The sequence below is a fragment of the Phyllostomus discolor genome, chromosome 5 (genome assembly GCF_004126475.2).
Source record: "Phyllostomus discolor isolate MPI-MPIP mPhyDis1 chromosome 5, mPhyDis1.pri.v3, whole genome shotgun sequence".
NCBI classification, from domain to species: domain Eukaryota; kingdom Metazoa; phylum Chordata; class Mammalia; order Chiroptera; family Phyllostomidae; genus Phyllostomus; species Phyllostomus discolor.
In genome coordinates, this window is record NC_040907.2 from 18763359 (window position 1) to 18791014 (window position 27656).

The 27656-nt window shown below is 55.2% G+C and overlaps 1 protein-coding gene across 5 annotated transcripts in view; it reads left to right on the plus strand.

Moving 5' to 3' along the window:
- PTPRU (protein tyrosine phosphatase receptor type U) overlaps positions 1-27656 on the plus strand; it is a 77511-nt gene that overhangs the window by 44452 nt on the left and 5403 nt on the right. For 2 of the 5 annotated variants that reach the window (XM_036025648.1, XM_036025649.1), the window contains 12 exons: positions 2920-3077; positions 12606-12796; positions 13497-13572; positions 14046-14122; positions 15835-15852; positions 19396-19432; positions 20067-20164; positions 20255-20371; positions 21148-21302; positions 23234-23369; positions 23871-24020; positions 25365-25538. In XM_036025648.1, coding sequence (XP_035881541.1) covers positions 2920-3077; positions 12606-12796; positions 13497-13572; positions 14046-14122; positions 15835-15852; positions 19396-19432; positions 20067-20164; positions 20255-20371; positions 21148-21302; positions 23234-23369; positions 23871-24020; positions 25365-25538 — 1387 coding nt within the window. Of the gene's footprint in view, positions 1-2919; positions 3078-4084; positions 4666-12605; positions 12797-13496; positions 13573-14045; positions 14123-15834; positions 15853-19395; positions 19433-20066; positions 20165-20254; positions 20372-21147; positions 21303-23233; positions 23370-23870; positions 24021-25364; positions 25539-27656 lie in introns of those variants that run through there. The other 3 variants (XM_028511758.2, XM_028511757.2, XM_036025650.1) reach the window with 2 other exon arrangements.

The following is a 27656-nucleotide window of genomic DNA, read 5'->3' on the forward strand; positions in this document are numbered from 1 at the left end:
AGGCGCTGGCTCTGTAGCCAGAGTCTGGGGTGCAGACCTGGCTCTGCTGAGTCACCCCAGGCTGGCCTCTTACCCACCCTGAGGCTCTGTGTCCTGCCCCCCCCCCCCCCCCCCCCCCCGAGGCAGCCCCTCGTGTTCGAGAGCCATTCCTGCTGGTCAGACCACAGTCCTCGTCCAGGGGGGTCCTCACGCAGCCCCACTCTGGGGTCCACAGCCGTGTGTGTGCGCGTGCGTGTGGGGGGCAGCTGTCCCCACACCGGCGGCTCTCCGTGCAGTGCAGACAGCACTCAGGTCTCCAGGAGCCTTTCTTCGCTGGGTGGCCCCCGGCTTCTCAGACCCACCCTTTCCTGGGTACTTCCTCTGGGCTCAGTTCTTCACACAGAGTCCTCACACCAGCCCTGACAGGGAGGAACTGTGACCCTATTTTACAGATGAGGAAACCGAGGCTCAGGGAGGGTGAGGGACCTGTCAGAGGTCATAGGAAGTGCAGAGCTGGGGCTACCGCCCAGGCCCCTGTCTGACTCCTGATGCTGCTCTGTCTTCCCTGACTCTGAAAGCCTTCTAGAACATTGCCCCCACCCTTGCTTGTTCTTCCTCCTTGCAGAGCAGGCTCAGGTGGTCCTGGACCAGCCCAGAGATCAGTGGTCTCTCCCCTCCTCCTCCCTGGACCCTCTGTTTGCATCAGCGTTTCCCAGAGTCGTACCAGCCTTTCCAGCAACCACGCCCACGTCCACTCACTGGGAGCCCCCAGCTCAGCTTTTCCAGGAGCTGCTGACATGGCAGTTCTCCTCCCTCCGCTGTGCGGTCCAGTGTTGAACTAACGCAGAACTTTTCCAGTGTCTCTGTCACATTCCGTCTGCTAATCCCACCCTGAGACCAGATGGAGGCCAGCCCTGTTCGGCGTCCCTCCCGGTTCTGTCTCCTGGGGGTCTGCTTGGCTGGTGTTCGCAGTTCTTCTGAGTGGGCCGGGAGGGCGGGGACAGAGCCCTGTGGTCCAGCACCGGAGACTGCCTTCTAGGCCGGTGTCTACTCTCGACGGGTGCTCCTTGGGCACCGTTGTTCAGCCGGGTTGACTGGCTGTCCTCCGTCCTCTGTCTTTACTGTGGCTTGCTGGTGTTTCCCACCTGTCCCCCCCTCTCTCTGTTCCACACACCCCTCTGTTCCCTTGCCCTCTCTCTGTCATTGTCCCTTTATTCTCTCTTCATCCTCTACCCCCTTTCCCTTCTCTGTATCCTAATTCTTTCACCCGCTCTCTTTCCCTCCTCACCTCCCTTTCCTTCCCTTCTTCTTCCTACACCTTCTCTCTTATTTGGACAGTCAAGGTCACAGCCACAGAGGCTTCTCCTCATCTGCCCCCGAAGGGGTGTTTGGCTGTTCCCTGGGCTGCAGTGAGGGTGATGCCCAGAGCCTGTGGGCGGGGCTGGGAGGAGGAGGCCTGGGCCCACTGAGCTGTCCCTGGTCCAGGCTGGGAAGGCTGTGCCTCTCTCGGTGCACAGCAGCATCGGCCCCCAGGGTGCACACACAGCCATCTTGCTAGCACAGGAAGGACATTGGGGTCCTGGCAGAAGGGGCATCAGAGGTCCTCCTGTCCTCTCCCTGCCCCAGAAGCTCTTGGGCCAGGACAGGCTAATTGGAATTTGCCTGTGTGGACAGACGCCTTCACGCGCCTTTTTATCTCTGTGATCATCAGTGTCTCTGAGCCTTCACAACCTGAAAGTCCTTTCTTAGGTCTGCCCCACATTTTGCATGCTGTAGGGCCAAGCAAGTGAATAGCTCTCTTTTTCAAAACTTTTAAAAATTTATTTATTGATTTTAGAGAGAGAAGGGGTGGGGGGGCAACATCCATTTGTTGCTGCACCCACCCATGCACACATTGGTTGATTCCTGCATGTGCCCCGACTGGGGATTGAACCTACAACCCTGGCATATTGGGAGGAAGCTCCAACCAACTGAGCTACCCAGCCAGGGGTGATAGTTCTCTTGTCTTGAGCCTTTCATGTGATTGTGCCCCTGCTCTTCCTCAATCTCAAGTGAGTCCCGAGTCCTTGCCTGTTGCTCGACCCGTTTGTCCTGGAGCTGTGTCTGTCCCTGCCTCCCCATCCTGCGCCCCCCTCCCACTTCACTCTGACTTGCCCGAGTCGCACACCGCCTTCCTCATCTGGCTGAAGACCTGGCCGTGCAGGGCCTTTGCCCAGGGCCTTCTGCGGAGCTCTGCCCTCGCGAGGCGTGGGGCCTCTTGTCTTTCCCGGTGCTGCTTCTAGCAGTTGGATGGACCAATGGTTAGGTGGTGGGAGATGGACCTGTGTGGATCTCTTTACAAGTCTAGTGTGGCCATGCCGGGCTCGTCCTGGGAGCCTGGGGGTGAGATGCAGCCATGGCTGGAGTTCGCTCCGGGCCCAGGGGAGGACTCCTGAGCACCGGCTGAGCACTGGCCAGACCCTCTGCCCAGAAGGAGGATTGTGGGCCATCTCATTACATGAGAAAAAGGAGTTCCCAGGGCAGGTGACTGGTGAGGACAGGGGAAAGGACGATGGATAGGGGGCATGCAGGGGTGGAGTGGGTGCAGCCGTCTTCCTAGTTTGGGGGGGGTGACTGCTGCGACACCAAAATAGGACCAGAGTGATTCTTCCTGCCATTTCCTGAGCCCTTGGGGCCAGGTCCCCACTGCTGCTCCATCCCTTGTTCTTAGCAAAGGTCCCCAGGAGAGGGTCCCTGCCCAGTCCCTTTTGGGGGGAGGCAGCCCTCTCTGGGTCGGGTGAGTGAAGGAGGGAGGCAGAGCCCTCTCAGCATCCAGAGATGCTTCTAGCATGGTTTCTGCACTTGGCTTCAGGGCTCTTGACTGCTGGGCGTTCTCATCTGCCTTGGGCACTGTCCTGCCCAGCTCAGCACCCACGTGTCCCGTCAACCTCCCCCCTGCAGGAAGCCTGTGAACATGACCAAGGCCACCGTCAACTACCGCCAGGAGAAGACGCACATGATGAGCGCCGTGGACCGGAGCTTCACGGACCAGAGCACCCTGCAGGAGGACGAGCGGCTGGGCCTGTCCTTCATGGATGCCCACGGCTACAGCCCCCGGGGTGAGTGCCTGGTCGTGGCCCCTTCCTCACGGCTCTGGGGCTCCTCACATTCGCTGAGTTCTGTGACATCCCAACCCAAATCGAAGCATCTATTGCACCCCTGCTAGCTAGCGACAGAAGGCAGAGGTGTGGCCTTTGGAGGAGCTGTTGGAAAATGGAGGACTTAGACACAGACTCAAAGAGGGGGAATTCGAGGTGATGTGTGTTGATTGGGGGAAGTGCTCCGGGGACTCCGAGGAGGCAGTGACGCTGGGTGATTGGAGGGCATCCGAGCAGGCTCCTGGCTTGGGGAGCCCCTCCTGCTGTGTGAGAGGCTGGGGTTCAGTGGCTAAGAGGGATTGCCCTGGAGCCAGACAGACCTGGATGTGCATCTCAGACCCCAGAAGCAAGTTGCTTAACCTCTCTGGTGGTCGTCTGCTTCCTCCTTTCCCTCTGCCGGTGGGGCTGCTTGCAGACTAAGTCAGGGTAATGTGCATACGTCATCAGGGCTGTACCTGGCGTGCAGGAAGGGCATGGAGAGTCAGGTGTGTGTGCGAGGGACTTGTCATAACTCGCTTCATCACACATCTTTGTATTCCATGGAGTGCTGATTTGTACAAAAGAAAATATATAACGTTTACAAAGGTCATAAAGTCATAACAATATAACAAACACCAGGGAACACTGCCGGTGAATTACAACATCCTCCAGGTGCCCCTCTTCTCCCTTTTACATGTAAATGTCCCCGTGAAATCTGTGTTTCTACTTTCTCGCCTTGTGGGGGGGTAGCTTTGCCATGTGTGCATACACCCCCAAACCGGGTGTTGTAGAATTTTGCTTGCTCGTGAGCTTTATAAGAATGAAATCACACTCTATTTTTCAACTGCACGTCATGACTCTAACATTGACCCAGGTGGATGTTTTGCTACAGTTCATTTATTTGCTCTGATGTGTAGTTTTCCATTGTTTGAATGTGCTGCTGTTTATTTTTCTATTCTGCCGTCCGTAGGCATTTGCTTTGTTTCTAGTTTCCTGCTATTACAAACGAGGCTGCTGCGAACGCTCCGAGATGTGTCTCCAGATGCACCTGCACAGGGGGCGCTAGGGCCGCTGGGTGATGGAGTGTGCGCGTGCTCCGCTCGAGGAGACTGTGCCAAATTGTCTTCCAGAGTGGCTCTGCCCAAGTTCGCTCCCTGTGGCAGAGCCTAAGAGTTTCCGTTGCTTTACATCAAGATCAGAATTTGCCAGCCTTCTTCACTTTTGCCAAACTAGTTTGCATAAAATGGTAATTCTCTATAGTCTTATTTGCATTTCTATGATTACTAATGAGGTTGAATGTATTTTCAAATCATTACTGGCCATTCAGGTTTCTTCTTCCATGAAATGCGTGTTCATGTCTTTTACCTAATTTTCTGTTGGTGTTTCTGTTGCTTTCTTAGTGGTTTTTTAAAGTTTTTTATATATTTAGGATGATAACCATTTGTGACTTATGAATTGCAAATATCTCCTTCCAATTTGTGACTCATCTTTGTGGGTTATTTATAGTGTCTTTGGATGAACAGGTTTTTATTTCACTTTAGTGAAGTTCATCAGTCTTTTTAGAGCTTGACCTCTTCTAAAACTTTTAATAATTTGCATTTCCCATTAAAATTTTTAAAAAGATTTTATTTTTATTATTTATTTATTTTTAGAGTGAGGGGAAAAGGAGAAAGAGAAGGAGAGAAACATCAATGTGCGGTTATCTCTTGCGCACCCTGTACTGGGGCACCTGGCCCGCAACTCAGGCATGTGCCCTGGCTGGGAATCGAACCGGTGACCCTTTGGTTCGCAGCCTGCGCTCAGTCCTCTGAGCCACACCCGCCAGGACTCACATTGAAATTTTTATCTCTCTGCAGTTGATTTTTGTGTGTGACATGAATGAAGGATTTTATGTTATTACTTTTCCTATAGGGAAAACCAGCTGTCCCCGCATCAGTTATTGTGGGTCATGTTTTCACTGCAGATTTGCCAGGTCACCGTTATCCCGCACCACACTCCTGTGTATATGTGGGTCCTGTTTGTGCCCCCATTCTCTTTCACTGGCCCGTGTGGTGATGCCTGTGCCACCTTCTCCACGGCCTGTGATGACCTAAGTCTTCACACCTGAAACATCGAGCCCTCCCACCTTTGTGCTTCATCAGGGATGTCTTGGCTCTATTTATTCTCGTCCTCGGTCTTACAAAGTCTACAGTTATCAGTTCCTCGGAAAACTTGGTTGGATGGACTGGCATTGAATCTATGGATCAATTTGGGGAAAGACTGACATCTTCTGAGATTGTCTTTGCATTTTTGAATGTGATATATATCACCCCAATTACTTAGGTCTTGAATGTCCTTCAATCATTTTCTCCATTAAATCTTCTTCCATTTTTTGTTAGGTATACCCCAAGGTCCCTTATATTTTTTATTTCTATTGCAAATGGCAGATTTGTGTGTATGTGTGGTAAAATATACGTAACATTAAATTTATCATCTTAACCATTCTTTTTTTAAAGATTTTATTTATTTACTTTTAGAGAGAGGGGAAGAGAGGGAGAAAGAGAGGGAAAGAAATATCAATGTGTGGTTGCCTCTCATCCCACTGGGGACCTGGCCTACAACCCAGGCACGTGCCCTGACTGGGAGTTGAACTGGTGACCCTTTGTTTCACAGCCCAAGCTCAATCCACTGAGTTACACCAGCCAGGGCCCATCTTAACCATTCTTAAGTGTACAGTGCAGCTGTCACCGCCATCCACCCCCACAGCTCTTCCATCTTGTAAACTGGAACTCTGTGCCTCTGGAGCAGTGACTGCTCATTCCCCTCTCTTCCCAGCCCCTGGCAACCCCCTCCTGCCCTTTATTGCCCTGATTTTGACTGCTCTGTCTTGTGTAAGTGGGATCGTGCAGGGTTTGTGCTTCATGACTGGCTGACTGCACTGAGCATAATGCCCTCAAGGTTCCTCCATCTGGCAGCGCCTTTTAAGACTTCCCCCCTTCTATAAAGGATGTAATATTCCATTGTATGTACACACCCCATTTTTCATATCCATTCATCAGTCAGTGGACACTTGGGTTGCTTCCATATTTTAACTATTGTGAATAATGCTGTATGAAATGGGTGTCTTTGACATTCTGCTTGCAGTGTTTTTAAAAAATATATATGTGCAGAAGTGGAATTGCTGGATCATGTGGTAACTCTTAAGTTTAATTTTTTTGAGACACTCCCATGCTTTCCACAGTGGCTGCACCATTTTGCATTCCCACCAGCCGTGTACAAGTTCCCAGTTTCTCTATCTTCTCACCAACACTTGTTTTCTGTTTTTGGTCCTAAGGAACGTGGGTGATATCTCGTAGATTTGATTCTTGTGTCCCTAATATATAGTGTTGAGCACGTGCCATTTGTATATCTTCTTTGGAGAAATGACCGTTCAAGCCCTTTGCCCATTTTGAGTCACATTTTTTATTCTGTTGTTACTGTTGAGTTTCAGGCATTCTCTCTCTCTGTATATTCTGGATGTTAATCTCTTATCAGATACATGATTTGCATATATTTTCTCCCATTCTGTGGGTTGCCTTTTTATTCTGTGGATATCTTGTGGTGCACAAAAGTGAAAAATTTTCATGAAGTCCAATTCGTCTTTTTTTTTAAACCTCCTGTTGCCTGTGACTTCAGTGTCATAACCAAGAAATCATTGCCACCCTGTATTTTCTTCTAAGAGTTTCATAGTTTTAGGAAACTATGAAGAGTTTCCAGAGTTTTCAGAGTTTCATAGTCTTACATTTAGGTCTTTGATCCATTCGTTGAGTGTATTTTTGTATGTGATGTTAGGTAAGGGTCTGGCTTCGTCCTGTGGTATGTGGGTATTCAGCGTTCCCTGTAAGAACGGCGTACTTTTGAAATATGGCATGTCTAGTTGTTGCTCATGTAGAGATATGTAGTTGATTTCTGTGTGTATATAGGTTTTACAGCCATACTTCCTGGTAAACTTTCCTATTAATTTTAATTTGTCTGTAGAATCTTTCAGATCTTTTGACCACAATGAAAAGATCTGCAAGTACTGACAATCCCGTTTCTTCTTTCTTTGTTCTTGTCCCTTCCCTTGTCTTTCTGGGTAGCGCTGGCGGGGAACCCCAGCGTGGCTTTGAGTGGGATCGGCTGTAGCAGGGGTCCGTGTCATGTTACCCTGATTTTAAAAGGCGCACTTACAACCTTAAACATGGAGAGTGAAGTTGACTGGAGTTTTTCGTAGAAATGTTTTACCCGATGAACAAAGTTCCTTTGGTTTTTAGTTTGCTACGAGATTTTATTTTAAATGGGCATTAAACGTATCAAATCCCCTTTTCTGCCTTATCATTTTTTCCCCTTTAGCTTGTTAATGAGGCGAGTGACATTTTTAGCTTTTCCAATGTGAAAGTAACCTTTAAGTCCTGAGCCAGTTCAGCGTGGTCGTGATGTATTACATTTTTATCTGTTGTTGGATTCAGTGTAATTATAATACTGTTCGCGATTTTAAAGCTTGGTTTCTGCGTGGGATCGGCCTATAATTTTTCTTTTTTTGTGCTATCCTTTTTCTGGATTCTGATATCAAAATTTGGTTAGCCTTCTAAAATGCATTGAGGTCTTTTTTCTTTTTCTCCTTATCCCGGAAGATTGGGGTAACTGGCTCCTTGACAGTTCAATGGAATTCATCTGTACAACGATCTCTTTCTGTTGTTTTCTCTATGAAAAAGAATTAAACTTTTTACTCTATTTCAAGGAGTAAAGGATTATTGAAGCTTTCTATTTTTTTCGAGCCACGTTTAGGAAGTTAATTTCGTCTAGGAACTTGTCCAATTGCGTCTGACTTTTCAGACTCTCTGACACACGCTCACTCTTCGTGTTCTCTCTGTGATTCCCCCTCGCTAGGCTTCTGCCATGGCCGTGCACGGAGTGGAGGGGGCTATTACCAACCCTTCACACTATGCTGCAGATTCGTCCTGGGATGGATGTTTAGGTTATTCCCGGTTTGGGGCTGTTCTGTAAACATTAAAAACAACAACAACAACAACAACAACAACAAATAAGAAACTCAAGTGAGGAAACAGAAGCTCCAAGAGGTGAAGTTGCACGTCTGGTCTGACAGCCAGGGAGCGCACAGCCAGGGCTGCAGCTCGGGTCTTTCTGAGTTGCAGAAAGACCTTCCTGGTATGCCGTCCTGGGCCTTGAGTGGGTAGCTAGGACCAGAATGGGCAGAGATGGGGAAGAAAGGGTGTTCGTGGATGGGCACCAGCACGTGCAAATGCACAGGGGTGGGCACAGAAGGAAGACAGGGAGAGGTCTGATCACCCCGAAAACTCAAGTGGGTATTGGGGAGAGTGGGGCTGGGGGCGCCTGTCTTGCCTCTGCGTCCTGTGGAGAGATACGGGGAGGCAGGAAGCCTGGGCTCTGTTCCCGAGGAACTTGCTGATGGGGGGGGGGAGACAGGGCGGATCTGGGGGTGGCGGCACCAGGCTGATTGCTGTGTGGGTGGTGGGGACAATCAGTGCCGCCAGTGTTTTGAGAAGTTACACCTGTGGGCAGGGGTGGCCAGGTTTTTTCGGCTGGGGCTGGGCCGGATCAGATTTGACCCACGGTGAGGAGGGAGTGGGCGCTGAGGCGGGGCAGGTCCCGGCGTTTTCCGGAGACCGAGCTGGGTCTCAGAGCCTTCTCTCCGTCTCCCCAGGCCCCGCACTGGTCTAGCCTCCACTTTCTGCCTTTCTTTTCCAGACAGGGTAGGCCAGATTTTCGTGGTTTAGAACAGAAAGCCATGTGGATTTTGATGCCTCCTCGGTATGTGGATTTTAAAATAGGGACTAATTATGCTGTGTAAAGGGTGGGGGCTGGCTGTGAGGAAGCCGGCCGGGATGTTCCCGAGAGGCCGGGCTGCGCCCCCGCTGTCTCTGAAGTCCTGCCTGTGGCAACCCTCACAGCCTCTGGGCTCTGGCCACGCGAGCTCTTGACCCCTGTGGGTGCCAGTGGGCTCCGGCCAAATGGTTTGCCAAACAAGTGCCAGGTTCCCTCGTCACCACAAATGTCCTTTTGTCAGGAGGAGTGAGTCAGAGAGAGCAGGGTGGACGGTAGATGGTCCTGGGTTTGGGTCCTGGATTTGGCTGCCACCTCCTGAGCAGGCAGCTCGGCCTCCCAGGCCTCGGTTTCCTCGTTTGGACAGGCAGATAACGATAGCGCTTGCATCATAGGGATGTTCGAAGGAGTAAGTGACTTTAGGAATCATGCCAAGCACATGAAAGCACTCAATATGTTCGTTATTGTTAGCTGTCATTACCGCCCGCGTTTCTTTCAAGTTTATGCTAATTGCTTACAGTGAAGGAAAATTACAGCGTGCTACTAGATCGTATCACCGGGGGCCTGTCTTTGTCGGGGTGTGGATGGCAATGCGGAAAGGGCCCATTTTTTGAGGACGGTCTGAGGCTCTTCATTTTCAGATGAGGAAACTGAGGCCCAGAGAGATCAAGTGACTTAAATTTGAATTCAGGCCTCTCTGATTTCAGACCTGGTGTTCGTTTCTCCGGGCCTCGGTCCTCTCCACAAAACATCGGCCGTTGAGTGGTTCCTTGTACAAGGTGCCCCGCCGTCGTGATGGAGCTGTGGAGCCTGGGAGGACCCTGGGAGGACCCTGGGTGGACCCTGGGTGGCAGCTTCCTCTCTTCCTCCCTGTTAGGGGCTGCCAGTTGTGGGCAAGCTGGTCCTTGGGGTGGGGGGGGGTGAGGAGGGAGAGTAGGGAAGGGGGGAGAGAGAGAGAGAGAGAGAGAGAGAGAGAGAGAGAGAGAGAGAATGCGTGTGTGGAATCCCATGGGGTTATACAGACAAGGAGAGCAGGGACCGGTTGTCTCTGGATCCAGGACACGGAGGGTCCTCTTGGCCGTGCCATCGGTTCTCATTCCTGTTGTCCTGTGGTGGCCTTTGTAGACCAGCCTGTGTCTCTCTCAGGCTTCGCTGGGGGCCGTCCAGGTTTGGCTCTGGTTCCAGGTAGGACCTCACCCAGGTGGGAGTTCTGCTTGTCTTTGGCCATCAAGCTGACCCGTGACCCGTGCCTACTTGTGAGGCTGCGTCGGGGCTGCCAGTCCTTCAGGGTCTCCGGGCCCAGCTCCCGGCTTCCCTGCCACCTCCTGCAGCCCTTTCCCCGCCCGGGGAGCCCTCTGCAGAGCTGCCAGTGTGGTTTCCGAGTCCTTCCAGCCAGCAGAATCACTTCTTCTCGAAATCCCTGTCCTTGTGTGTTGGTTGTGGATGCTCTTTAGAGCTGTCAGGCCCTGCGCGGGCGGAGAGGGACTGAGACAGGGAAGCCTCCTCTTCTCAGCCCGCTGTCCCGGCTCTCTGGGACTCAGTGGCTCCTCCCTTTTCTGGAAACTCCTCTCAGGTCAGTAGCTGCCTCTGCAGGTGCTCACTGCGTGTCAGGCGCTGGGCTGGTGCTCTGTGTGCATTGTCTTATTCAATATGTACATCATGCTATTGGAGAGGAACAGCTTTTTCATTTGACACGGGAAAACATCATGCTATGTACATCATGCTATTGGAGAGTAACAGCTTTTTCATTTGACACGAAATTTAGGGAGAGTAAGGAACATCCCCAGGGTCATGTGCAGGGCTGGGGTGCGGTCTGGGGCCTGACTCCCGAGCCCGCCCCGTAGTCGCCGAACTGCACCATGGTCAGTGAGCGTGTTTCATGAAGCAAACAAAAACATCTCTCCACGGTGAAAGACAGTGGTGAAACATCGCTCTTTCCACCCATCTCCTGGAGATTTAAAATGCACGCTACCATGTTGGAAGCCCTAGCAGGTCTTACAGGGAGAAAAACCTACTTATTTTTTTAAAACAGAATTTCCGGGATTTCCTTAGAACACAGAACCCTCGTGTCCTCCTTCTCACCATCTTTTTAATGGGGCGCCCCTTAGTCACGTGGCGTGACTGATGTTTCCTGGAACGCCCTGCGGCGACCCCTGGGTCCGGTGAGCCTCTTGTCCTTGGACTTCAGTTTCCTCATCTGTCAAATGAAGGGTTTGGAGCATCTGGCACTGGACTTGCCCTCCAGCTGTAAGCAACTAGAAATCTGGATAAAGGATGTGAAGTAATTGTTTGCAGACAGTGGGTGACAGCCGCTCAGGACTTTGATTCCTGAAAGAAGAGTGGAGCCCCGCCTTTGAGCCGCCTTTCCACCTGGGGCCGGCCTCCAAACCATGGCGCGGAAGGCGGGATGCAAGCAGGGGCAGGCGTGCGTGGGCGGCGGTGGGGGAAGCCGAGCTGCCCAGGGTCTGTCCTGGTGCTCAGCCATTCATTCTGTTAGTTCGTCATGAGTAGGAACCAGAGGCCAGGCGCCAGAGAGGCCTCCCCAGAGGAGGGCCGTTTTGGCTGGGATCTGAAGGATGAGTGTGAGCTCACTAGGCAAAAGCAGGAGGGGAAGGGCGCTGGAGGCAGGGGGAACAGCATGTGTGAAGGCAGAGGGGAGGGTGGAGGCTGGCATGCAGGCCCCACTGGGAGTGCCCCACTCTCCCCTGCTAGCTCAGACCTGGGCAGAAAACAGCTGTAAGAAAGGCAGGGGGTGGGCCGTCAATAACCCCCTCGCCTTACCTGGGACAGGAGGGAAGGAGGGTTCAGTAAGTCTGTGGGAGGGAGTGTCTGAAGGCTGGTGGGGTGAGTGGGCTGTTTTCTCAGTGGGCTGACCGGAAGGGCCAGGGAGTGGGTTGGTCTCGGGGGAGGGGACAGTTTTCTTTGGGGGACACTGTGAAGCTCTCCACCTGTTCCCTGATTGGCTGAGGCCGCTGCACAGGCCGACAATGGAAATGCTTATGCAGGACAAATGCCTCTGTTCAGGTGCCTCTCGTTCATGGGCAAAGGCAGTGGATTCAGCACCTAATTTCAGGGTTTGCTTATCTTTGAATGGGGGTAATTGCTGGGAGTTGTCACTGTTCCAGACTGTTCCCCGGAAGAAGAGGAGGAAGGAGGGGAGTGTCACAGGCTGTGCCCCACGCAGGCATCTCAGAGAAGTCACAGAGGGGTGGTCCTGACTGGGGAGGAGCGGGATGGAGTGAGGGGACTACAGCAGGCCAGGCTGGGCCAGAAGGGCCCTGGGAGGTCACGTGATCCGACCTGCGCATTTTATAGATGGGAAACAGAGATGCCGCAGGGGAGGGACTGGCCCAGGGTCACATGGGTGGGCCCAGCTGGGCTGCTTGGCTCCAGTGAACAGCCCGGCACTGCTCCCTGCCCGTGCTCCCTTCCCCCCTCTAGTCCAGGGGTCCCCAACCTCCAGGCTGTGGACCAGTAGCAGTCCAGGCCTGTTAGGAACTGGGTCAAACAGCAGGAGCTGAGCGTGAATGCAGCATGCTTGAATTATCCTGAAACCATCCTTCCCCACTCCAGTCCGTGGAAGAACTGTCTTCCATGAAACCAGTCCCTGGTGCCAGAAGGGTTGGGGACCGCTGCCCTAGTCCATCTGTGGTTCCCCAGGCTGGGGCCCCTGTGTGTCAGCAACCCTTTCCCTTTCTCCATCTGCAGGGGACCAGCGTGGCGGTGGGGTCACTGAGGCCAGCAGCCTTCTGGGGGGCTCTCCGCGGCGCCCGTGTGGCCGGAAGGGCTCCCCGTACCACACGGGGCAGCTGCATCCCGCGGTGCGTGTGGCCGACCTCCTGCAGCACATCAACCAGATGAAGACGGCCGAGGGCTACGGCTTCAAGCAGGAGTACGAGGTGCAGGGCCCCGTCCGGCCAGGACCCCGCCAGGGCTGCGTCTGGCTCCTCACATGGACCCTGAGCCTGCCGACCCTCAGCCCAGTCTCAGTGGACCCTGGCTCTCACAGTCCCAACTCATTCTAATTTTTTTTGACCTTGATCTCGATCCTAATCTCAGACTTAATCTGGTTTCTCACTTGAATCCTAACCCTGACTTGAAATCAGGCCTCAAATCTTTCTTTGATTTCTATCTGGATCCTGATCGCACTCCTTATCCTATCCTGCATTTGAACCTGACCACCACCACACTGACTCTGACCTCAGACCTAACCCTGACTCTTATCTGAGCGCCATTTGAACTCATCGAATCTCATCCCACCTCTGTCTGGACTCGGACGCCACTCGTGTCCTAATCTGAACTGGACCCTCACTTTGACTTTCTTCCCAAGTCAAACCTGATATAACCTAAACCTGATTCTCACTCTAAAATGTCTCTGAACTCTGCTTCTCTTTTTCCCTTTTCTCACTCTCCTCCCCTTGCACTGCGTGGCTCTGAGCCAAGCTGGCGAAGGGATCCCCGGTGGCCTTACCCCGGGCTCCAGGTCTCACCCCGAGCATGGCCCTCATCCTGGTCCCACTGCATCCTGCTGACAGGACAGGGGTCTGATGAGTGGAGGGGCTTCTCTCCCCCACTGACTCCTACTTTCCCTTCTGGCAGAGCTTCTTTGAAGGCTGGGATGCCACAAAGAAGAAAGACAAGGTCAAGGGTGGCCGGCAGGAACCCTTGCCTGCCTGTGAGTCCTGGGGAAGGGTCTGGGTCTGGGGCAGTGGGTGGGGGAAGGGGCTAGAAGGGGGAGAGCAGCCAGAGGGAGCCATTTCTTGAGGGTCTACCATGTGCCCAGCCATGTGCTGAGCATTACACTTATTATCTTACTTCTTCCTCTCAGCCCTGTGAAGGGGGGCATATTATAACCCACTTTACAGGTAAGGAAACTGAGGCTCTGGAGGTTAAGCCGCCTGCCCAAGGCCACACAGCTAATACTTGTCTGAGCAGCACACGGCCTCTGGCCTTCATGATGCCGTTGCCTAGACTCAGAATCGCTGGCCTGGCCTGCCCCTCGTGGTCCCCAGAGCCTAGTGGTCAGTGCCCTGGCTGCCCTGCCTGTGCCCCCCATCTGGCCTCCAGGAAGCTTTCCCCCGGTCCCCACTCTGTGCGCCCCCGGTTCAGCCCCCACGTGCCCCACGGCTGCCTGCTTTGTGTTTCCAGACGACCGGCACCGAGTGAAGCTGCACCCGATGCTGGGAGACCCCGATGCCGACTACATCAATGCCAACTATATAGACGTGAGTGCCTTGTCCATCATCTCCGCCGGCTTGGCCCTGCCCGCTCCGGGCTCCCCATCCAGGCAGGGCCGGAACCTGCCAAGGAATAAGTGGGCGCTCAGACGGCTGGGTTCTGGGTGCCCCCATCTCCTGCATCAGGGCCAGGGAGTTCAGAGCAGGGGGGACAGAGTAGGCGGCAGTCACCAGGAGGGTTCTTGCAGACTTTGGGGTTGGCCTGGGAGATGGGGTGGGGGGCTTTAGTGAAGCGGAATAGAGGGACGAGGGTAGACAGCTAGGCTGAGCGGTGAGGAAGGAGCCCCTCTCGGTGAGGGGCTGAGAGGCTTGGAGCTGGGATTCCCAGAACACACAGTGAGACCGCAGGTAGGCGGAGGCCGGACTGTGAAGGACTCCAGGGGCAGTTTTCAAGAAATAGGGGCCTTTCCCTAGGGGCACCAGGGCGTTGTCAACATGTTTGACTGTGATCCGGGTAGAACTTGAGGATAACAACTCATAAGTATCTAGCATGTGTGATATGCCAGGCACTGTGCTAAGCACTTTATACTAAATACTTAGTTTTGCATAATCCCTGCAACTACCCTATGAGGTAGTTAGCATCATGACCTCACTGGATAGGTGAAGGAACTGGGGCTCAGAGAGTTGAAGCTACTTCTCTCAGGTCACACAGCTAGTGCATGGCCAAGAAGGACTCAAATCTCAGCCTGTCTGTGTCTCCAAAGCCTTTGCTGCTAACTGTCACTACAGCAACTGGGTCTCGCCGGACCGGAGGGGTGGGCCCGAGACAGGGCAGGCAGCCAGGAGGCCTGGGCAGGGGTGTGAAGAGGAGCAGACGAGTCTGCTCCCCAAGGATGGAGGAGGTTGAGACGAGACGCAGGTTGGACTCCCTCCGCTGCAGCAGGCCAGGTTTGGGAGAGAGTCATTTGTTCATTCGTTAGAGGTATTTTGAGCATCCATGACGTGCTAGGCATTGTGCTGGGCACCAGGGACACAGACATGGACAAGACGGACACGGTTCCTGCTTTCCTCGAGCATTCAGTTCTAGTGAGGGAGACACATAAATGTCCTTCACAATATGTACACGAGTAAAACAGCTCCAGATGAGATAGGAGAGCGCAGGCCGGAAAGAGGAAGGACCCTGCTGGAGTCTCACAGCCAGTCAGTGGTAGGGCCGCGGTCAGCAGTGGGGGGCTGCATGGACAAAGGAGGGCTTGAGCTGGCTCTGGGCGGCTGAGGAGGAGAGGAAAGGGTGTCCCAGGTAGGGTGGAGCATGAGCAAAGGCCTGAGGTTTGCAGGAGGAGGAGGGGTAGTTGGGGATTCTGGAGATGACCTTCCTCTCTCTCTTCTTCACCCCCTCCTGGGAGCCAGACAAGCTAACCCCTGTTTCCCAGAATTCCTTGCCTTGCCCGCCACCTCTCATCCTCTCTCCTGGCTGGGCTGTGGGCAGGGCCTGGCATCTCAGACTGAAGCAGCTTTGGTGATGGGGCCTCTCCTCGGTCTCCTTGAGGTCCCAGTTGGCTTCTTCTTGGGCCCCCCCGCAGGGATACACCACGGACGCCCCCCCCCCCCCCCGCCCTAAGCCGGCCCACCCATCTCCACTCTGCCTCCCCCACTCGCATTGCCCATTCTGGCCACGCCTGTGCTCCGCCCACCTCCTCTGCCTCTGGCCTAATATCTGTCTCTTTTGCTTTGTACTGTTCCTCCCTGGAATCATTAAGATTCGGATAAACCGTGAAGTAAGTATCTCTCTCCCCTTCCCTGCCTCCACTTCCTCCTCCTCCTCCTGTCTGTCTGACTGGCTGTATCTCAGATTCTCTCCGTCTCTGTCCTCTTTTCCCGTCACTGTGTGCCCAACACCAACCGTCCATTTCAGCAGCCTGGCCAGGGGCCGTCCAGTGCCGATGCTTCGACACTCTCCCCTTGTCAGCGGGTCCCTCCCATCGTCTGCTGCCCTGAGGCGGGCAGTGGTGTCGGGGTGCATCCCCAGGCCCCAGTGATGCCTCGGCTACCACCTTTGTCACCCTTGTCCCTAGCCCCTGTGCTCTCGGAGTCCCCTCCTTAGCCACACCTTCTTCAGGGGCCCTGGGAAAGGCGGGTGGTGGAGGCTGCCCAGCTGCCCTGTCTCTGGGTCGTTTGGGAGTCAGGGTTTTCAGGGAAGCGGGACGGCCACCATCCGTCTCCTGGAAACTCGTTGCCCTGGTGTTCAATCCCTTCATGATGAGTCTGCTTGAAACTCCACCCCGACCACGTTGCCTTCAATTTGATCCTAATTTGAAGTGTTTTATTTTGGGGAGCAGTTTGGGTATTCTATTTTTTAAAAAATACTGTGTCATTTGGGGGGGGCTTTTAAAACTTAAAAAAATCTAAAATTTATCTAATGATCTTCTGATTTGATTTATATATATATATATATCAATATATAGTGTGTATTTTCTATTTTATCTTTTTTCTTTTAAAAATATTTTTCTTGCATTTTTATGATTGCAAAAATACTGTTTGTTATCAGACCACCAGACACCATGGAGACGCCTCACGCAGAGTGAAAGATCCCAGGGGTCACATCTGCTGGGGGTGCCCAGTGACTGCAGATGGGCCCCCGCACGTGCCCTGCGTTCAGAGCGCGTAAACATAGTTGGTGTGTGGGGTTCCCGAGTGGAAACGGGGCATTAGACCCCCCAGGTGCCGTGGCCACACCCTGCCCCGCGCCTCCGAGAGGCGGCGATGAGTGCGGGTCGCAGCCCTCCTGCCGACAACACGCAGTACTCCCCGCCCCCCCCCCCCCCCCCCCCCCCCCGCCGCTTGGTTCTTGGTTGCCACTCTCTCAAGGAACAGCCCCAGTTGACATGGGTGTCACTGGCCGAGCACCTGCTCTGTGCGGGCACCTGAGCCCAGCACGTCACCGTCTTCCCCATGCCCTGCGAAGTGGGGACCCACGTTTGGCAGACGAGAAAATCGAGACTTAGAAAAGTTAGGGGACTTGTTCATGACCTCAAGGAGCTGGGCCTCACCCCCAGCCTGAGCCCTCAGTCCTAACGCTGTACTGTGGATCTTTCCCTTTGGGGAGCAGCAGGGTGCCCAGGGGGTCTCACCCATGAGGCAAGTGGTCAGTCCTCCAGTGTCCCCCACTTGGAGGCTGCAGGGAGGGGTGGGGTCTGCCCCCACGTCTGGCTCCTAGGATATGGGATGCCCTGGAGTGTGAGGACCAGTGCTCTGCAGTGCCGGTCTCTAAAGCAGGTTTCCTCAAGGTGAATTCCTTGTCTTCCTTTAAACCCGATTGTTTTAAACTTTCCGCCCCACTGTCCTCTAAGTGATACAATTGTGCAATAATGCCTGATGCAGTTAAAAAGGTAATAAGCGAATATCGCGGGTTATCTGTTTAAAAATGTGTGTATGCTGACTAGCACATGGGTGGGTGCCGGCACGGTGCGGGGCCCCGCGGAGAGAGATGGAGGAGTCAGAAGAGGCTCTTGCTCTCGTGTGGGATTCTCAGGCAAATGGGTTTTGGGTGGGGCAGCCTGTTTCCAGCTTGCCCACCACTGGGGTGGGCGGGCAGCACTGAGAGCACCTTGGCTGGGTTCTCCCCTCCGGCCCCTGTGGCCCAGCAGCTCGGTTGAGGACTTGAAGCGGAGGCAGCAGCCAGGGAGGCAGAGGCAGGGCATTCGGCTAGACCTGGAGAAGTCCCAGTAGTGAGCACTGAGTATGTCTGGGCGGCTTTTCATTACTGGTGTCCTTGACTATGTTCTGGTCATCTTCACGAGAATGGCATGTAGGTACACAGCAGAGTCTCAGAGATGTATTTCTCACTATTAGCATCACATGCAGAGGAGAACAGGGGCTTAGAGAGGCTTAGAGAGGCTGAGGGTCTGGCTACTCAGTGTGTGCTTTGAGGCCCAACATCAGTACCACCTGGGAGGTGGTTGGAAATGCACAGTCCCAGGCCCCACCCCAGACTTTCTGCATCAGAATCTGCCTTTTAACTGGACCCCAGGAGATTCGTGTTCATGCAAGAGGCTGAGAAGCACACTCTTCATTTGGCAAAGCTGTTACAAGAACCCAGGTCAACTTGACTCCAGGGATAAGATTCTTGACCTCTATAGTACACCACCTCCTGCCCCAGAGATTCTTGACACTCATACTTTGGATGTTGGAGGATACTCTTTGACCTTTGAAGCAGTAGTAATAAGAATAGCTAGTATTGATTAAGCATTGACACTGCTTGCCCCAGTGCCAAACCCTTGACATGTCACTTCACTCTTCACAGCAGCCCAAGGAGGTAAATACTGCAACATTTCCCATTTTACAGATGTGAACAGTGAGGCATAGAGAAGTGAAATGGTTTGCCTAAGAGCACCCAGTTGGCAAGTGCTCCTTAGAGCGGGGTTTGGACCCTGGCACTCTGACTCCAGGGCTCCTTGGGCCCGGGGCAGTTCAAGGAGCTATATACTGAGGGCGTGAACTTCATGCAGTTGGCTGACCTTGATTTTTTTTCCTCTTGCATCTGCCCTGCGGTCCTTTTTAGCTGTAATCCTGGTTAGCCCTGGTGATGCCCTGGGTGTCTCAATGGGGCAGAGCCTCAGGGGCAGCTGTGGCCCTGGGGTGGGGGTGGGGTCTGGCCAGTTTCTCTGCTGGGCCTGAGGGCTGTGGGAATGGAGGAGGAAGTAGTTCTTGGCCTCTCTTTCGTGGGAGATAATTCAGGGAAAGTGCTTAGCACAGTATGTGGCCGTAATAAATAAGGTCTCAAAATTTATTATTATTGATTTTAAGGATTTAAGAAAATACCTAAGAACCATTAGTAGCCTGGGTGCTCATTTGCTCCCACCTGACACTTCCCTCTAGGCCCTAGGCGCTGGTGGCTGAGGGAGGGGGGCTGGGACAGCTGGCAGGACCCAGCCTGGGGTCTGGGGTTGCTCAGGGCCTCTGGGGCTTTGGGAACAGAGAAGGGTTTTACCCTGGCTTTATTTTTCTCCAAACAACAGCTGGATTGTCAGGCGATTGTGGATCATTGTCTCCATTTTATGGATGGGGAGATCCTCTAGGCCCTTATAGGAGTCATGTCCTCCCTGGGGCTGCACAACAACTGGTGTCCCCGCTGCCCTTCCCTTCTTGCTTGGGGACTGGTGGGACAGGGGCACCTGGTTAGCAGGTCCTGGGGTCTTCCCTCTTGGGGGGGAGCAGTTCCGGGGGTGGGGATGTGCTCCTGGGGAAGGAGGGCAGAGGAGGCCTGAGTGAGCAAGGGCCTCCTCCCTGGGGTCTCACTCCTCCCTCTTCTTCTGTTTCAGGGTTATCACAGGTCAAACCACTTCATCGCCACTCAAGGTATCGGTCACTTCTGCCCACGTGCCCCCCATGTGCCCCGCTCTGCTGAATGCTCTCTGCACCTTTCTGTCTTCCCTGCTGAGCTGCTTGACTCCCTGTCTCCCTTCTGTGTCTGTCTGAGCCCCAGTCTGGCTGCATCTTCTGGAATCTGGCTGTCAGTCTCCACCCCCCTTGCATCTGTGTCTCCCTGATGTGCCCAGGCCACCTGTAGCTGCTCGTTCGTCTGTCCGTCCCTGAGCTGGTGCATACAAAGGGGCGAGCCAGGCTCAGTCCTCATGGCTGTGGATGGCGCCTTTCAGTCTGGGGGCCGCCTGGGTCCCTCTGGCTGTCTTTCTCTCACCCCACGGCTGTCCATTTGTCCATCCTTTCTGGAGACTTGTGCCATGGCCCCCCTGTTCTACCTCCTGGGTTCCACTCAAGATGACCGAGGTCCCCAGCCAGGCCCTCCCTGACACTGCCCATGCCCGGGGCCCTCCGGGCACGGGTTGGCGTTGGTGGGATATGAGTGGCATGCGCATGAAGCCCCCACTGGGACTCAGGAGCCGCCTGGGCTGGGCTGGTGGTGCCGGGCAGCGGGGGCGCTGGCCCTGGATGGAGGCCTTGCCTCCGAGACAAGTGCCCTCTGTGCCGCCAGGGCCGAAGCCCGAGATGGTCTACGACTTCTGGCGCCTGGTGTGGCAGGAGCACTGTTCCAGCATCGTCATGATCACCAAGCTGGTGGAAGTGGGCAGGGTGAGCGGGGCTGTGGGACGCGGGGACACGGGGGCGCGGGGGCCGGGGGCGCAGCGGAGAGCCCACTGAGCCTGCCCCGTGGGCCTGCAGGTGAAGTGCTCGCGGTACTGGCCGGAAGACTCGGACATGTACGGGGACATCAAGATCACGCTGGTGAAGACAGAGACCCTGGCTGAATATGTCGTGCGCACCTTTGCCCTGGAGCGGGTGAGTCTCCGTCACCTGGTGACTTGGGGTGCCTGAGGGGGTAGGGCAGAGCCCACCTGCCCACCTCCCCCAACCCAGGAGCGGGAGGGGAGGAGGACACTGCTGCCCTCCCACTAGGCAGTTACTTGGGCACTGCTGGGAGCAGCGTGATAGGGCAGGAAGCTCACTGTTTTTGCTGGTGATGCCGCAAGGTAGTTGAGATACTGCAGACGATGACTGTAGTCGCTGGTGTGGGTCTTACCCTGTGCTGGATGCTGCTGAGTGTGTGACACGTACTGTGTCAGCCCCGGAAGGCCCTGTAGGGTGAGGCATTTACCACTAGCCCCATTTTACAGATAAGCAAGTGAGGCCCAGAGTGGTCATATCACTCATGAGAGGCCACCAACCACTGATTGGACCAGCCCTCCTGTCCATGATCCCGCCTGGTCCCCTGTAGGATCCTCAGGAGAAACAGTGTCCCCCGTAGACAAAGACCAGGGAGCCACCGTGATCTCCCGGGGCTAACAGCAGCCTGGCGCCGGAGGTCAGCGCTCGGCAGCGCAGGTGCAGGCGCCAGGCGGACCCCAGCCCGAGTCGGGCATAATGAACCTCGGGCAAGGGGTTTCTGTTCTGTGAGCCCTAGTTTTCCTGCTCGTACAAGGAGCAGTCACAGCTGTGCCTACATTTATCATTGGAATGGAGACCCTGCGGTGAGATGCTCGCCGCGGTGCCTGGCACACAGCAGGTGTCGTGTAGGCGCCAGCAGTGACTCACTGTGCTTACTGTCGTCTCCCCAGAGAGGCTACTCCGCCCGGCATGAGGTCCGCCAGTTCCACTTCACGGCGTGGCCGGAGCACGGTGTCCCCTACCACGCCACAGGGCTGCTGGCCTTCATCCGGCGTGTGAAGGCCTCCACCCCACCTGACGCCGGGCCCGTGGTCATCCACTGCAGGTGGGCGCTGGGCCCCCCCAGGAGGAGAGAAGCTGGGGGTGGGGTGGGTGCAAGGTCTATACGGGAGATTGGGCTCGGGCTCGTCCTACTTAGAGACAGAGGACAGGAGAGAATGGCCCTCAGGGGCCCTTTGCCCTTTGCACTTTGGCTCTAAGGTTGGCACCCTCTTGTGCTTCCCAAGACCCTGGCCCAGACACCAAGGAGACACTGGAGACATGGAGGGGTTGACATTGGCGGCACCAGGCAAGACCAAGTTCAGAGAGTGTCACCACACTCCTGCGTGCTGGCCCTGGGGTGGGAAGGACTTTGCCTTCTCTTCTTTTCTCCAAACCCAGGGGCTTTCCTTACTCCTTGGCCTTCTCACCTTCTCACTCTTTCCTCTCCTGCTCCTGCCTTGGGTGGGTCCTGTGACCCCCCCTGTCCTTCCTCTCTCTGCTCTGCTTCCTCTCTGACTTCGTATCTTCCTTTCGCCTCTTAAGTGGGGGTCTGTGCCCTGTCCTGTTCCTGCCCCTGCTATCCCATCGGAGAGCCTCACCTCTGACCCCGTGGCTTCGGCGAGTCATCCAGACCCACGAGCCCAGGGCTCCACTCCTCGGCTCCTCGGCCCCCAGGGCCCCAGAGCAGACTCGTCCCACTGCCCGGCCTGCCAGCCCCCACGCCAGCTTCCCTTGGATTTCTCCAGGCCTCTTTACAATACTGTTTTTTGAGAATAAAACTTCCTCCCTGAATAATACACTTAAAGCGCACAAATACGTGTACATATAACTTTATGAATTCTCACAAATCGAACACACCCATGAAAGAACCAGCACCACTCTGGTCAAGGCACAGAGGTTGCCAGGCCCCCAGGGCCCTGCCCCGAGCAGTCACCGCCCCGACTCCCACATCCTTAGTCGGTGGGTCGGTGTCACGTGTTTGTGAACTGTGTGGGCGTGCGGTTGCACAGCAGGTGCTCTTTCATGTCTCACTCCTTCCCCCTAGCCTGGTGTTCCTGAGATCCCTTCGTATTGTGTCTTCTTCCTCTGGGTGAATACACCGCCCATGTTTATCGGTTCTGCTGTTGGTAGGTGTTTGGGTGGTTTCCCCTTCCGAGCTCTATGAGGAGCGCTGCTAAGGACATCCTGTGGCCTGTCTTTTGGCGTGCGTGCATGCACACACACACACATTTTCTGCAGGGTGTGTACATAGGAGTGGAATTGCTGTCCGTGTTTTAGTAAAGACCTCCAGCTTTCCACAGTGGTTGTATAAGTTAGCTCCCACCAGCAGGACATGGGGACCCACTTGGATACTGTTATTTTCGATCTTGAAGTCTTGGCATCATCTTTGTCCACCCTCCACCCCTCCACTTCGCTTCACCGGTGCTGAGCATGAAGGAAGGCCCCAGGGATGGACCCCACACAGCCGAGCTCTCGGTGAGCTCCCAGTTGGGTTAGGGGGACAGCCACGTGACCGGTGATCACGCAGCAGGAAGGGTGTTTTAATAAAAGTCTGTCCAAATTGCTCTGGGGACTCAAAAGCGTGCTGTCTGCTGTAAGGGTTGAGAGTGGGTTTGAGTGTGGGGGGCTTTGAGGGACGTGTAGGAGATTGGAGGAGTATCCTGCAGCAAGAACAGCCTCAGATTAAGCTCCCAGTATCACCTTGGTGCCTCCCTCCCAGGGAAGCTGCTAAATTTCACCTCTGTGTTCTCCCTATGCTTCTCCTCCTTTCCTCCCCGAGGCTCATCCCCAGCTCTGTGCTCCCTCACACTTCTCCGGAACTCTCCCAGCAGCCTTCTCCCCGGCCCCTCTTTGCCAGGGCAGGGGTCTCTCTCTGCCCCTCATCCCCTGCATGGTGCCCACCTGGCCAGGTGCCCCAGGGCCCTTCTTTTCTTCCCTTTGTTCCTGGGCCCCCTCCCCAAGCCCCTGACCTGGCCTGGGCCGTTCTCTTCCCAGCGCGGGCACTGGCCGCACGGGCTGCTACATCGTTCTGGACGTGATGCTGGACATGGCGGAGTGTGAGGGCGTGGTGGACATTTACAACTGCGTGAAGACCCTCTGCTCCCGGCGTGTCAACATGATCCAGACTGAGGTAGGGGCCACAGGCCTCTGTCGCCTGCTCCATGCGGGGGCCCAAAGCTGGTGTCCGAAGGGCGTCCTTAGGCTCTTCCCCTCCCTAGAATTTCCCCTGGTTCTTCCCCATCCCTGAACTTGGTCAGCCAGCCTCTCAGGGTCTCCCAGACTCAGCTCCACTGTGTTCTGTTGGGTGAGGTCAAATAGCAGCTGGCCAAGGTCACAGGTTCTGCACTCAACATATGCCTGGGTGTGGATCTCCGCTGGAGGCGACCCTGGGCTGTCCCCTGACCTTCAGAGTTTCTCTCAGGGTGGTTGTAAGGATGAAATATGAGACAAGCGAACATACCCATGAGGGCTGTTTCAGATAGGACTGGTCCAACCTATAGTAACAACATGGCTGGACTCCGCATCAGAAGACCCACGCCTCAATCTCGAGCTTACTTCCTCTTGCTACAGCCCCAAAATCTCTAGCCTCTAGTCCCCTCTTGGTTCCTCGTATTCTCACCTCCTGTTCCAGGAGCAGTACATCTTCATCCATGATGCAATCCTGGAGGCCTGCCTGTGTGGGGAGACCACCATCCCTGTCAGTGAATTCAAGGCTACCTACAAAGAGATGATCCGTATTGACCCTCAGAGCAATTCCTCCCAGCTGCGGGAAGAGTTCCAGGTGGGCTGCGAGCATGTGTGTGTAGGTGTAGAGGTGTGTGGCATGTGGGTGTGGGTAGTGTGGGTGTATTGGAGGTCCTCAGTGCTGTAGGAGTCAGAGCTGGGCTATTAGGAAGGACTTTGAGACAGCGGGGAAGGTGCATCAAAGTGCCTTGGAGCCCAGGCTTTGAAGTTGGATAAACCTGGGTTCAAATCCTGACTTATCTAGTTAAGAGCTGTGAATGGCCTTGAACACTCACTGTACCTCTGCAGACTTCAGTTTTCTCACCCAGAACAGATGGATAGGTCATATTGCCCCTGCAGTATTCATGTTCATCAGGATTTTTTTGGTTACAAGTGATAAAAATCCAGCTCAGTGACTCTTGTAACTGAGAAGACTGAAGGTGGTGCAGCTTCAGTTATGGCTGGATCTGGGTGCTCAAACGATGATGTCAAGACACAGTGTCTGTTTTTGGTTCTGCTCTTTTCTATTTTGGCTTCATTCTTAGACCCACCCCCTGGCACCCAGGAGGGCTAGGCTCACACCCTCTCTACGGTCAGGAGACTGGAAAAGAACTTTTGCAGTGGTCCAGAGTGTGGTCACTAGGCGGGCAGAGAGGCCAGATGTGCTCTCCATTCCACGGTTCCTGCCCAAGTTCAGCCGGAGCATGCGTGCTGGGTGCCTGGTGCTCTGGGCCAGCACAGAGTGGCCTCTCAGGAAACGATTCTCAGAGAGGGAGGTTGGGCTCTGGGGATCAGGAGAGACTGGGGATCCCCTTCGAGGGGAAAGAAAGAAACTGAGACCCCCATGAGTCAGGATGCACGCGTCACGAAGGCAAGAGAGGGAGGAACTCAGAGCCCCTAGCTCGTTGTAGTGCTGGGCGGTCTGGACCTGAGTTCTGTTCCCACAGGGCTGTGGCCAAGGAGGGTGACTGCCTCTGCCAGGTCCCTGGGGTCCGCTCTGTGGGAGACTCGAGCTCTCAGGGTTGTCTCCCGGAACGCACCCGACAAGCTAGTAGTGGTCGTCTCTGTGCCCTCTGTGTGCCGAGCCCTGCAGTGACCTCACTTATCTTCCCAATAGCCCTGCAGGTGGGCACGTCACCGTCCCGTTCTGCGGATGAGGGAGAATGAGGCTGAGATGACATGGGTGGGGTGGCGAGGAGGCAGTCTCCAGTCCCCAGGGCTCTGCGTGGCTGGGAGACAGGGCGCCCGGGTCCGTGCCCTCTGTGCCCTCTCTCTGGACCCTGGTTTCTCCACCCATACAGTGGGGTTAATGTTAATAGCCCAGCCCAGTTTCCTTCCTGGGGCTGCGCGGAGGTCCAGTAAGCCCTGGCCGTCAGCCCGTTCCTCTTCCCACTCCCTGTAGACGCTGAACTCGGTCACGCCGCCGCTGGACGTGGAGGAGTGCAGCATCGCCCTCCTGCCCCGGAACCGGGACAAGAACCGCAGCATGGATGTCCTGCCGCCTGACCGCTGCCTGCCCTTCCTCATCTCCACCGACGGGGACCCCAACAACTACATCAACGCGGCCCTGACGGACGTGAGGGCGTGGGCGCGGGCGCGGGTGCAGGGTGGGCTTTGGGACTCCCCCGCCCCCACAGCATCTGGGGAGGTCCAGGAGCGGAGGAGCAGAGCTGGAGGCTCCGGTTCTGGACGCTCTGCCCTCTCTGGGGTGACCCTTGTGTCCTCAGTGAGCTTCCGTTTAGGACATCAAAGCCAGCACCCCCATTCAGGTGTTCGCCCCGCCCTGGCCCGAGCAGGGGTGCGAGTGGCTGAGTCCAGCTAGGGCTGTCAGTGGGGTCGGGTCCAGCAGAGCATGGGGGAGGAGTGGTTTGGGGTTGGGACTTGAGACCTGATGTCTGGGCCCCGGGGAGCGTGTCCTGGGGGGTCGAGCCTGGAGGCTTCCCCAGGACACGGCCCAGGACGGGGCTAGTTCCCGGGCCCCACCCTGGCCCGGTCTGAGGGCTCCGGAGCCATTCAGAAGCCCCTTCCCCTGCTCCCAGCTCAGGGGGCTCCACCTCCTTCAGCGGGTGGTGCGAGCAGAACGGGGCTTTTGGGCCCAATGAGTGACTCCAAGATGCTGCTGTCTGAGTGGGAAGAGCGTGAGCCTCGCCCCGTTCCTCTCCCAAACGGGAACCGGTTGAGAGATGGGTGTGTAGACAAACAGGTGCAGGTCAAAATGTTACCTTTAAAAAAAAAAGCTGATTACACTGGAGAAAGTGACTTCTGCCATGTGGCGGAGTGGTCTGGCTACGCCTTCACCCCTTAATCAGGCAGACTTGTCCCGGATGTGGCTGTATAGCCACAGGCCGCCCCTGCCCCTCAGGGACAGGCCATCACGGATGGTGGCGGCAGGAGCAGTTGGTGGCACGATTGCTGAGGACAGGCTGGCCTGGGGACAGGGAGGAAGGGGCTGAGCTGAGCTCGGTCCTTGTCCCACAGTTCGCTACTGTGGGATGTGTGCATGAACGGGGGTCAGTGCCAGGCTTGTCAACCACTGGATGTCCCCCCCGCACGGAGAGGGAGGTTTCCTCACAGCAGGTATGAGGGAGAGGGGCCCGGTTCCTGGCCAGAGCCCCTTGACAGAACAGCGCAGGGGGCAGGGGGGTTTCTCTAAAGAGGGAAAGCCCCCGTGCTTGCTTCCCAAGGGCTTCCTGGTGTGGGCCGAAGACTAGGGGAGGAGTTGCCATAGCTGCCGAAGGGGATGGCTGGAGAGGGGCCCAGCAGCCACTGACCCTCAGCCTGCAGGGATGCGTGGGTGCAGGTGTGCATGGCCTGCTGAGGGGCCGGAGTCCTGGGCGGTGCCATGGGTGCCAGAGAGTTTGGGACCTTAGGAATCTGACCTCCCTCCCAGCCCACCCCTTGGCCTCCGTGTGCCCATCTGTATGTTGGGCTGGACCGCAGGCTCTCTGAGGGGCCTGAGTGCCTCTGAGCCGGGAAGGGTCACGTTGGGTCTCTGGCTCCAGGCAAGAATGGGCTGCTCGGTACAGGATACGTTCCAGAATCTCTCATCTCTTGAACTTTGCATTGCGGAATGGGCTGCAATAGTCACTAAACAAATATACAATGGAATGTCAGATGCTGGTGATCTCCATAAAAGTCAACCAGGCAGAAGGAATATTTATTGTGGGTTTTGGAGGCCTACATGAATAGCTATTTTTTTTTTAATTCTCACCCAAGAACATTTTTTTCATTGCTTTTAGAGAAAGAGGGACAGAAACAGAGAGAGAGAGACATTAATGTGGGAGGGAACACGGATTTGTTGCCCTCTCGTATATGCCCCAACCGGAGATCAAACTTGTGACCTCTTGGTCCAGAGGACTGCGCTCCGACCGACTGGGCCACACGAGCCAGGGCTGTGTGTGGCTGTCTGTGATGAGGGGTTGAGGAAGGCCTCTTGGAGGAAGTGGAAACTAGGCAAAGGCCAGAAGAAGTAAGGGAGAAAGCAATGTAGACACTTGGGAAATTTGTTCTAGGCAATAGGAATAGCAGGTGCAAAGGCCCTGAGGCAGGGAGCAAGCTTGGCCAGCCTCCGTCTAGCAGGCCTGAGCTTCCATTGCCACCCATTTGGGAACCTTCTGCTGTTTAGTTCCTGGGAGCCGTGGACTTGGAGCCTGGAGAGGCCTGGGGGATCAGCCTGCCTACTCAGGGCTCGGGG